Genomic DNA, 11,839 nt, shown 5'->3' with positions numbered 1-11,839 from the left:
ATGCATACTCTGACAAATTAAAACGTTAAAGATTTTTAGTCCTCATGATAACAGGTATCTTAAGAACAAGAAAAGTATTTAAGTCTTGATCCTAAAAAGATTCATTTTTAATTTTGGAATGAGCATTTCTACAGTTTACCACAGAATCCTATATAGGTCTTAGAAATATGTCCTTTTGCCTTCATCAGAGTTTACATCTTAAGAGATGTATTTAGAATGGCAGGTTTAGTCACTGTCTAACCTGCTGGGCTTAATGCTCCACTATGTCTTGGTAGTCTTGCAAGATACCCTTAACATATGCCAATGAACTATCATATACTTCATACCTGTTACAACTTTCCAGTAGGGTAGAATATTCAAGACACAGGCAATCACAGATCTGATATTTTTCAACCATAAAATATAATGAGGAGAACTCTCTGGAATACAACTACTTTTGTGGAAAAAAAGGCTTCAAAGGCTTTTGAACCTAGACTACACAAACCAGCTCATCAGCAAGGAGACAGCTAGCACTATGACTACTAAAAATCAAGACCTGTTAAGAAAGAAAAGAAGAACTGTTCAATAAACGTCCCCTTTTACCTGCTGCCAAATTTCATGCAAGTAGAACTCAGACCTCAAGAGCTGTTGCAGCTTGGGAATATAAGTAATTGAGCTGCTATCAAGAATCTGCCCTTATCCTAGAAATCATGTTTTTAAAGTTGTATGTATTTCATATCTGTATGAAAAAAGACTGGCACCAAAACAAATCCAGCCTCCTGAGAAACTCAGTTTTGTTCAAACTAGCAAATCATACAATATGATGGCCTCAAACTGAGCTAGGAACTAAAGAAAAAATTGTCTAGCAAAATCTTGTAACCCCAGAGAGATATGCCAGATTTACACTGATCAAAGGAGGAGCCCAAAGTGGTTTTTCTCTTTTCTCTTTTTTTGTGGTTAGTAGAAACAGGACAAGACATATATTTATTTATTATTAACATTTCTATGCCCCTTGATTCCAACTGGTTCAGAGCACAATCAAAAACATTAACATTCCTTTAAAATTTCAGCACATCTGGGAGGTTACAGAATTAAGCTGAATCTTAGGCACACTTCCTGCATGATTAGATTAGATTAGATTGACCCCAACCCTGCCGGCCTTCCATGCGGCCTTAAAGACTTGGCTGTGTCACCAAGCTTGGAGATCTGGATGTGTGTCAGAGCCCATGCTATGGCTGTGTGGATTTGTTGTTGGTTGTTTTATTTTGTTTTTTTTACCTTGGCTGCCAATTATGTTTGCCTTGCTCCTATTGTTATATGTCTTATGGTGTTTTTAACTGTTGTTAGCTGCCCAGAGTAATGAATTTGAGATGAGCAGCCATATAAATTGAATTAATTAAATTTCCCTTGATGTAACACTTGGGCAAAGAAAACACAACAAAAAGGCATAGGCTGCATCCACAAAGCCCCATATTCTCCTCTCTTAAATCAAAAGTAATGTCATAGACCTAATCATATGTCTTACAAGATTCTTTCTTTGTCCTACAGAGCTTCTGTTCTATTTGATTTCTCTTGCAGATGCAAGTTTTAGTGGACTGACTGTAACATGAGAGACACACCATAATCTGGATCCTGAAGGATTTGGGTCATTTTTTTAGGGAATGCAGGAAAGCAGCAGTTTCTCACAATCTGGCTATGAACTTGAGCTTAAAACTATAAGCATGAAGAATATCCTGGAAAGACAAATAGGTGGTCCTTTCCAGAAGGAAGATACCCCAGGTTACTATGGGAAGCTAGCTATGTGGATTGCATTGCACAACAAGGCTTATGCAGCACAGTTACCTGTCCATTACGGGAAAGTAGTGGAGACCACTGCTGATATGGAAAGCAGGTGTGAAGAATGCTATACCCAGGGTTGACAGCTGAGCTAGGAAAAGGCACAGTTTTTGTGCACCTTAACTCCACTGCCAGCCTGCCGCTTTGACAATGATGATGATATATTAAATTTATATGCTACCTGACTTCCAGCTACTCTGAGTGGTTTACAAATTTAAAAAAAACATTTAAAAGCAAGGAACAACACAAAAACAACACAAAACGAACAGAGATGGCAAAGAGAACAAACCTGGATGGGAACAAGGAAAAGGAAAAAAAGGGCTGTCCATTGTCCTCCCCCAAAGCCTAGGCAAAGAGCCACATCTTCAGGGTCCTTTGAAATACCAGTGGGTGGGGGCCATTTGAATTCCAGAGGGTAGGAGCTGCTACAGAGAAGGCATGCTTCCAAGATCCCTATAGGTGGCATTGTTTAAGCGACGGAACCCGGAGCACACCAAACCTTCCAGATCGAACCAGCCAAGCAGATACTATGGGTGACAGGCAGTCCCTCAAGTAATCAGGCCCTATGCCATATAGGGCTTTATAGGTAGCGACCAACACCTTGAATTGCACCCAGAAGCAAACTGACAACCAGTACAGCTCTCAAAGCAGAGGTGTTATATGGGCATACCCCGGTGCCCATCACTGCCTGTGCCACTACATTCTGGACTAGCTGAAGCTTCTGGATGGTCTTCAAGGGCAGCCCCACATAGAGCGCATTGCAGTAATCAAGCTGTGAGGTGACCAGGGCATGAGTGAGTGTCTGAAGTGCCCACCAATCTAGGAAAGGGCACAACTGGTGCACCAACTGTTTCACACACAAGGGGTTCCCTGAGACCTGAAAATTATTTCAAGGGTTCCTTCAGGGTAAAAAAGTCAAGAAAAGCTGCTCTAGCATGTCACTACACTACATATACCTCCTTGTTGATGGGATGTGGCCAACGGTATGTTGAATTATAAGGTAGTCTCTAGATCAGAAAGCCTGGCACATGCAAAACTGGCCAGAATTGTCTTTAACATTGGCAGGTAATGCTACATGAGACATTGGTGCAACTAAGCCTGGTAACCTAGTCTACATGTTAACTTCTTAATAAACCCATTGTGTGAAAGCCTCAGTTGATCAAACCCATAATGGCTGGAGGAAATGAATATCTGTAGGGCTATCTGGGATGCCCATAGCATATGGAAGATTGCAAATTGGAATATAAATGTAATAAATCATGAGTTAATGAATAAAATGGGGGAAAGTGTCTGTGAATGTAAGAAGAAGAATGTAATAGATCTGAATGAATTGTATGATCTTGTGGAGTGAAACTAATGAATACGTGCATGGAAATTAAGTGTAGGTTTAATTATGAATGAGAGCTAAGTGTAAACAAAAATACTGAACTGACATGATGGGTGTTGTGGGTGCATATGAAGGTAGGAATACACAGGCTGGTGATACTTGCACGTTATGCTCCATTGATGGTAATAATAGGAAAAATTGTGCTACATTCTGAATGAATGAGATCCTGAACAAATATTCAGTTACAAGAGATGAATATATGAGATGGGGGAATGAAATGAAAGTGCCTGGGCCATTTGCATAGCCCAAAATGAATGAGGATAATGATTATTTACTGAACAATTGCTTGGAAAAGGTTCTGCTGAATGCAGAAACACCTGCAGCAAGAGAAAGTATGAATCATATATGACAAAGCATTGGAAGGAAACTACTCTCCCTACAGAATGAATGGGAAAAGGACATAAGGAAAGAGGATATGGAAACTGCTTGGAACAAAATAAAGACAATTATGTTACAAAGTGCCTCTAAGTTACGCTAATGTGAAGTATGAAAAGTACATTTAATTAAATTATGAAAGAGGCTGTGGATGAGGAAAAAGTGTATGTAAGACAATGAAAATGCAAAGAATGTAGACAAAGAGAACAAGGAATAGTGATGATTAAAAGAGAAAAAGAAAAAGCAATTTTGCTGGAAATAAAAAAAATTGTTCTGTAAGTGGGCAAAGAGGACTAACTAAGAAACCTCTGGTAGAGTAGATGAAATTAAAAATAAAAGTGATCAAATAATTCTGGGTGAAACTGAAGTGAGGAACTTGTGGCAAGATCCTTTTAGAGGTTTATATGGAAATGTACATTAAGAGCACAACTGAAATAATACAATAAATGTTCGTGTCCAAGAAAAAAATGATGAAAAGGAAGTTATAAAGGTTATAAGAATGTTGAAAAACAGGTTGCATGTGTAGACGTGGTAAGTGGAGAAATATTAAAAAATGGAGTGGCTTCATGACTTGTTTAACACGTGTGAAGACTGTCTATATTCCTAATTATTGAAATAATGCTGCTATTGTTCCCCTATACTAATGGAAAGAAAGCAGGTGTGAATGCAAAAACTATAGACGGGATTGTTTAAGTGTGTCTGAGAAAATGTTTGGTAGAATTGTGATTTAAAGAATACAAGAAAAGTCAATGAACAATTGAGAAGTTTGGTTCAGCTATAGACTGGGAAGGGAGTACATAGACTATCTTTGCTCTTTAGGAGGTTATTGAGAAATACAGTATATGTGAGCAATAAATTGAGAACATGTATGCTTGTTAATTGAAAGAAAGTGTATGATAAAATGTTTAGGCTTGAATTGTAGAATTATAGGTTTTCACAAAGCATGCAGAACTCAACTACTAAATATGTATAGCAAACCTGGACTATATTCCAAGAAATCCATAATGGAATGTTTTACATGAATATGGATTTGAAGGTTGGTTGCTGAATACAAAAAGAGCTGCATATGATGGAAGTACAGCATGTTTGGAAATAGGCAGAATACTTAGCGAATGGTTCAACACTGAGCAGGCACTAAGACAAGGATGTGTGATATCCACTTGATTGATTAATATATTTATGGATTAATATATAAGGAAGACTTATGATGATGTGTATTGGGGATGTGAATATACACAGACTTTTGTATCAGAGGATGCCATGTTGGTGGCTGAGAACCCAAATTATTTGCAAGCTAGATTGTACAATGCAATGTAAGAGTATGAATCTGAAAATCTAGGTATCGAACCCCAGTGATTGGTCTGAACAACCAGAAATGGTGAAAAACTAGAGCAAGTAAATGAATGTATGTTCCTTGACATGTTTATTAAACATAGGAAACTGGAGAAATTTTAAAACATGCAAATAAAGCTGAATGCAGTAAGAATGAGATATTTAAGAAGTTGTTTGGTAAACAATGGTAGTTAAGAATGAATGGGTGCTGAGGAATATAGTGTCAATATAAGAATGAGTGTCTGTATAGAGAAGTATGGAGTTGGCCTTGAAGAAGGTTTTCAACCACCATTCGTTAAACACCAGCTTAGCCCTGAAAGGAGGTGGGAGTGAGAAAGAAACTTAAGACTGCCCTGCTTTCTTTTAGTAAGAGGAGGGAGAATCTTTGTCAGACTTTCAAAGGTCTGTCATTATACCCTGCAACAATAGAGGTACAATAGTCCTTGTGGAGTCTGTTTCCTGACCTGGCCTACCTCAAGGGCTGACAGTGTAGTACAGAAGAAATATGTTGAGGTGGTTTTTAAAGAATGTATGAGAAGTGAATTGCAAAACATACAAGTAAACAAAATATGATTAAGTCAAGAGGAAGACTAAGAAAATCAAGGGTGGATGATGAAATCCTCAGAAAGAGATAAGAAAAAGATAGCGTATGTCTTTTGAAGAAGCAAGAATGGTGTGAAAGGACTGAAAGTTACAGAGAGGTGTAGTGAATGGTGGTGATGTAAACCAGGAATATACAGTACTTCAGATCCAAAGTTTCTTCATCAGAGCAGCCCCTCTTTAAAGAAGCTGCAACTTTTCTCGGGCGCACACAATAGACATGCAATCCTAGGAAAATGTATGTTTCAGTCAGGAGGTGCCAACAGCATGCACACACCAGTTCCAAAACACCTTTTTGGCTTTGGACCAGAAACACAGTACAACCTTAGTGTAAATAGATCAGCTGTATATCCTCTTCTACCCCTTATTTTTATAAAGTTATTTGGCTTACTATTTCTTATCCTTTTCTGTGCATTGTATAACATTGCTTACCTAGAATGGAAATAGCATAATGGGTGGATTTGTATATATATGCTACCATTTCTCAATTTCACAATACAAGATTGCCACCTGCTGAGTCTGTCAGTTTGCAAAATCATGCTTTTAGTCTTACGATGAAAAGTACTCCCACAGCATAGGAACTTATTATTGAAGGAAACTTAAGCTATCCCTCCCTGTTGCAAAAAAGTAGTTATCAAATATAATTGCCACATGGAAACTACGTTATCTCAAGAATATCTAAATGATCTATAGGCTTATCAGTTAATTAGCTGTTCAAGCATTCTTAGTGTTTGAGCAGTGTACAAAGCAAGCAGAAACATACAACATACATTCTATTTTGAGCAAAGCATCTCCATCAGTCTTCCCTAATCTTGTATCTTACTGATGTGTCTGGAAGCTGCAGTCTTCAGACATCAGGGGGTGCAATGTTGGGGAAAAAAGATCTTCAGGAGGCTTCACAAACCTGGGAACTCCAAATGTATTGAGAGTACAACACTCAATTCCCAGCCAACACAGCCTCTGGGACCTACAGTCTTAACACCTAAATGTGCCAGTTCGGGGGGAAATGATTTCTGTATTGCCAGTGTTCAAGAATTCCACACAGAGATGGCTCAGGATTCCACAGATAATTTTGGAGTAGAATAGGGGAAGAACTGGCTGAGGGAGATATTTGTGTACCTCTCTTCCCAAGTTGAGCTGGGCTGGACTACCCTTTCCTCCATTATTTTAACGAAGCTCAAAAAGTAGGCCAAGAGGAAAATGCTTATTTTGAGTTTGGTGTCCACTGAATAGCACTCCCCTATAACATACTAGGTTGTCTCACAGAAAGGTTTCTCAGGTATCTTCTGAAAAGGATAGTAAAGTTTTCTCTCTCTTCTGTATCAGCAATCTCTCTACCCTCCATCAAAAAGAAATTATAATCTGCCCTTCCAAGCTGAATTCTTGGACATATAACCTCCACTTTTTTCCAAAAACACTAGGGCAACTTGATTTTCATTTGTTTAGTTTTTTAATGAATCTCTCTTGTTTACAACATGCATTTACACAGAGCAGAATATATCCTGGAAGAAGCCATAACATGCATTATACTCATCAGTTGAGTCAGTAAAGCTAATAATTTGTCTTGTGAAAAGGGTACATATCCAAACCTAAAGACTGTGGGTCAGAATTACCTATTAAAAAATGAAACATAGGTCAAACTCAGTGAAAAGTAGAGCAGCAGGACACAAACTTATGAATAGACTCAAGAACCCTTCACATATAGCTTGCCAGTACATTCAGATTTAAAAAATAATAATAAACAAAAAGCTTGATTTCATTTTAACACAAAAAGAATATCTCATCCCCAATATTCTTTCTTCCTTTCCCCAAGCTTAGGACTCTGCAGCAGAGATGATGTAAAGATCTGGAAACCAAGGTAACAAATCCACAAACAAAGACAAAAATAGCTGCTTGTAGAATGTTTCATTGATGAGACAGCTTATCTTAACTAGCCTAAGCATCCACTAGAGTTAGCCCATCATGAAGGGCACGTTTCCACATGTAGTAAGTGGAGCGTGCCGTTAGGGGAAAGTGGGCTCTGAACTCCTTGTATGTTGGAAAGGTCTTTGATTCAAAACGCTGCTGGAGAAACAGCTTGGCCTGGGCTTTGAACTGAGCTGTGGCAATCACATCCATTACAAACATGCTGCTATTGACTTTTTCAGATGTTGGATAACCTGGAATTGTATTGCTGTAGGATTTAGGCATCTGCTTATCCACAGACACTGGAGCAAACTCTTTTGGCTGTGTGGAAAGGAATTTAAGCTCTGCCTTTCCACTAATCTCAGAAGAAGTAGGAGTCTGTTGCAAATTTTGGGAAACTGTTCTTGAGGAAAGGCAATGTTTTTTGGTCTCCCTGACACTTTTTTTTCTCCAAAACCAATAGGCTGTAGAAGAAACACTAGGATAACGCAGGCGAAACTTACAGAAAGGCATTTTCCACTGGCAAACACGCTTCCTGGCCAACTCACGAAGTTGCTTTGGCCAACTGTATAGAGATGGCTTAATACCCATGAGAATTTGGGGCTCTGGACGTTGTCCACTGACCATCTTCATATTAGGCAGCTTTCCTGGCTTTAGTGACAGATACGGATTCCTGGTCCTAAGAGATTTCTGGGTTACAGAAAGAGGTTGGGAAGGCTTGAAATTTGGGTTCCCTTTGATGGCTTTTCTCCTCCAGTTATAATATGTTGATCTGGAGATGCCAGGAAAGCTATGCTTAAAGTTTCTGTATGGCACAAGACTATTCATGGAAATGCATTTTTCCAGATAAGACTTGGCTCCTTGCATGGAGGTCCCATTTTTGGTATGATTCAGGAGACTTTTTGAGCTCTGGCCTCCTTCAGATTTTGCTGCACCATCTGGACTAGCCTGAAGCTTGTACATATGAGGATCCTTGGACAAGACAACATCAGAAGAGGAAGAGACCTCACGACTGATGACACTTTGCATCTCATGCTTCCAGGCATAGTAAGTGGAGCGAGAGATTTCTGGGAACAACTGTCGGAAGTGTTGAAGAGGAACAGTGGTGCCCTCCTGAAAGCAGGATTGCAAGAAGTGTTTGGCTGCAAATCTGGCAGCTGCTTTCTGTCTATGTTCTTGTGACTGGCGTTTCCATCGATAGAAGGTGCTTTTGGTAATGCTATATCTTTCACGTAGGTTAGAGTAAGTCACCTGAGGATCCTTGTTCAGCAACTCCAGCGTCTTCACAGGCTGAACCTGAGGTTCTGGAAGGGATGTTGTGGGTTCCAGCTCTTCCAGACCAATGACAGGTACAAAGTATTGAGCTTTGAAAACCTGAGAAGAAAGCTGCTGCCCTGACCACATGATGTGAAGTGTAGAGATTTGCAAGCTACACTTTCTAGGTCGGATGAGTCGGTTGAAGTATGGCCGTATCTTAAGGTTACTCATTGGGTAGATGGAATAAATGTTGCACTGCAATACAGATGCCAGAGCATACACATGCCACATGTTGGCATAGGTGCCAGGGAAGCAAGTGGCTTTAATGTCAGCATCAAAGATAGCCTCTAGGATGGCCAGAGGTAAGTTAGTCATCTCAGGAGATTCCTCTGTGCAAAGAGAGTAGCGAGCAGCTTGCAGCATCACTTTGGAATCAATCATGCCATTGAAATAGTACTGCTTGTGAAGCAACATTTCCACAGCTGTGCGGACCTGTAACTCCAGACTTAAGCTAGTGTTACCCCACAACAGCACACTTGCTGCCTCAAACAAGTGGTTCCCATCACCTTTGCAAACTAAAGGCAACATATTGTGAGGAGCATCTTCTGGGTAGAGACTTTTAGCTACGCGGTCAACTTCCAGCTCTTCCTGGAACTGCCTCCCACAATAGCTGGGTAATGAAAAAGAGGACAACGTCCTCTCAGATTCCAAGGCTGCGCTAGTTAATCCCTCTAGCCCAAAGCATTCAGTCGCCTCCTGCAGCTCCTGGAGCACAGACTGTACTAGTTGGTGTCGCTGGATCATTCTGAAATACAGAAAAGTTTGAAGAATTAAAATGTCATGTTTTGCACAGATTTTGCCTACATGGCTCAGCAAACTACTTAGAGAGATGCAGTTATGCTGCTCTGTCTTGGCAAATATCTGCATTTCTAAAGCATTTCAAAAACAAGGATCTATATATAATTAATGGGCAAAGTCCAAACTAAGAGATGTTTTTATGGAAGCTGGTGCAAAATCCTATGGATTAGAATACTGAATTAAACAGAGTTTACTCCCAAGAAAACATTCATAAGATTGCACCATGGTTAATTTTACACTGGACTGCAGATTTAAGACTATTTCATATTTTATAAAATTAAATTTAATCAAGTATATACATTATCCCACTCCTCATTACCTTACCCATTGTCAGCATATACTAAATTAGGACACAGTACTATCTAACTCAGGCTTTCTCAACCAGGGTTCCATTTTTTATTTAAAATTTATTTAAAAAATATTTCAAATTCAGGCAACTTCACATTAAAGAGCCAAGTTTCATTCTTTATTTTTAGTTTAAGGACAGTGTTAATGCATATATGCAGGCCTACCCATGAAACAAATATCGTAATTTTGTAACTTCTGACCTATATTTGAGCCTGAATGTGCAGGAGTTCCCTGAGGCCTGAAAAATATTGCAAGGGTTCCTTCAGGGCAAAAGGTTGAGAATGGCTAGTCTAACTGAACCTGTTTAGTTGACTTTTGCTATTAAACAGAAGGGTTAACACTTGAAAATATGATCAGTGTAACCTGCTAAAATACACTGGCATGCACAGCAACGCTAAAAGATAAATATACGGCTTCTAAATGAGGAAATACTCATTCTGAAGTTCACTTTTCATCATTTTTAATGCTGCTCTTCAGTAACTTTTTCTCTTTAAAGGACAGATATTTCCAGGCAGTTTGTTCACACACTGTACTCTACCCAACAAAAACCCTCATCCTCTGTGTGCATATTTTTTCATCTGTCAAATATTTGCTTATATACTTTAAAGGAAGAATCAGTTCTTTTTAGATCTCTGTTGTACCCCTGTGGTTTTTGTTCTTTACAGCCACCCACATGCACAGCAAGCTCTGCAACTGCTGAGTTCAAGTGCCCATATCTAGTAGGCTGAGGAAGGCTGGGTTAATGCAGTAACAAGCTGTTTTGCTTTAATTTGTCATAAATAATTCAGCACAATCGTTCATTTGTGTTTACATTTTACAGATTTTTTTTCTAAATGTAATAGTACCTGGACTGTGAGGGCTAGTTACTGTACAATTTGGTTGGCTCTGCTGAGTCAAAAAAGCCAATATAATGCAAGACTTAAGAGACCTCTTCTGGTGCTTGGGCAACATTGCATTATTATATTGGCATTCAGAGTTTCGATAACTGACAAAGTAGTTTATAAAGTAAAAAATAAATACAAAGAAACACAGCAAGATGACAACATTGTGGACATCACAAACACCTTGCACAATTAGGAGATAACTACTCCCTTTCACCAGAGAGCAGGCTTTAATTGAAAGCTCAGCAAGCTCAAGGCAGGAAAATGAAGTAAAGTTGTGCTGAGATAGGATTAAAAGAAATAAATCCACATAAGAAACTAACAGTATTTTGCAATAATCTGAGAAGGTAACAAAGCAGTTTCTTTCAAAGCCACCACAGTGTCATATAACATTGCTTGCATAATAAAGCACCTATGGGAAATTAGTTCAGAAAGTAAGACTGAAATACCATTCTTCCTAAACACTGCAAATTATAAGGCCTTTCTCATAAACACTACAGAATGTAACACTGAGGCCATATGGTAAAACTATAGTATGCCTCACTTAATTTGAACACTTTAACTAACAATGGGCAATACGCAATGTAATTCTTGCAACAGGACTTACTTCTGCAACCTTCTATTCACATCCCTCTAAGTGGGCAGACAGGAATAGCTTAATGCAGGGATGGAGAACAGATACATGTTCTCTCCCTTATATATCAATTTTAGAAAAAGCACAAATAGTTGCAAATCTATTATGGAAGCTCTTATGAGTGAAAAAATACATATTGTAAAAATACCTTATTCAGTTCTGCCTCCTTTCTCATTTATGAAATTCTGCTTTCCAAATCTAGTCTCCAAAACTTCTGCCATCCTAATTCTATTTATCCAAAAATACTTTTCTGCAAATTGTTTTTCTTTAAACCTGAATTTTGCTGTTCATCATCTTCAGTAATTCTTTCAATGGTTTTCCCCTCACATGGTAGATTTTATTACTGTACGCTTTGCACATTGTACAGGCCTTTTGTGAAGTAGTAGTATTTAGCTGAGCTTCACCATTCATTTTCTAATAACTTAATCCTCCAGTAGGCCTTAAAAA

General features: G+C 38.7%; 1 protein-coding gene across 1 annotated transcript; it reads right to left on the bottom strand.

Moving 5' to 3' along the window:
* Window positions 1–7,444: 7,444 nt before the first annotated feature.
* Window positions 7,445–9,476, bottom strand: VRTN (vertebrae development associated). Its single transcript, XM_063293592.1, has one exon. It carries the CDS (start codon window positions 9,473–9,475, stop codon window positions 7,445–7,447), a length of 2,031 nt encoding a protein of 676 aa, XP_063149662.1. The 5' UTR covers window position 9,476.
* Between the last annotated feature and the right edge of the window lie 2,363 nt (window positions 9,477–11,839).

The sequence above is a fragment of the Candoia aspera genome, chromosome 1, assembly GCF_035149785.1.
Source record: "Candoia aspera isolate rCanAsp1 chromosome 1, rCanAsp1.hap2, whole genome shotgun sequence".
Lineage (NCBI taxonomy): Eukaryota > Metazoa > Chordata > Lepidosauria > Squamata > Boidae > Candoia > Candoia aspera.
Note: the sequence above shows the minus strand (reverse complement) of the source record. Positions and strands in the feature narration are given on the sequence as shown.

Excerpts from the sequence above, each read along its gene's own strand:
- VRTN (XM_063293592.1), bottom strand. The coding sequence starts at position 9,475 with ATGATCCAGCGACACCAACTAGTACAGTCTGTGCTCCAGGAGCTGCAG.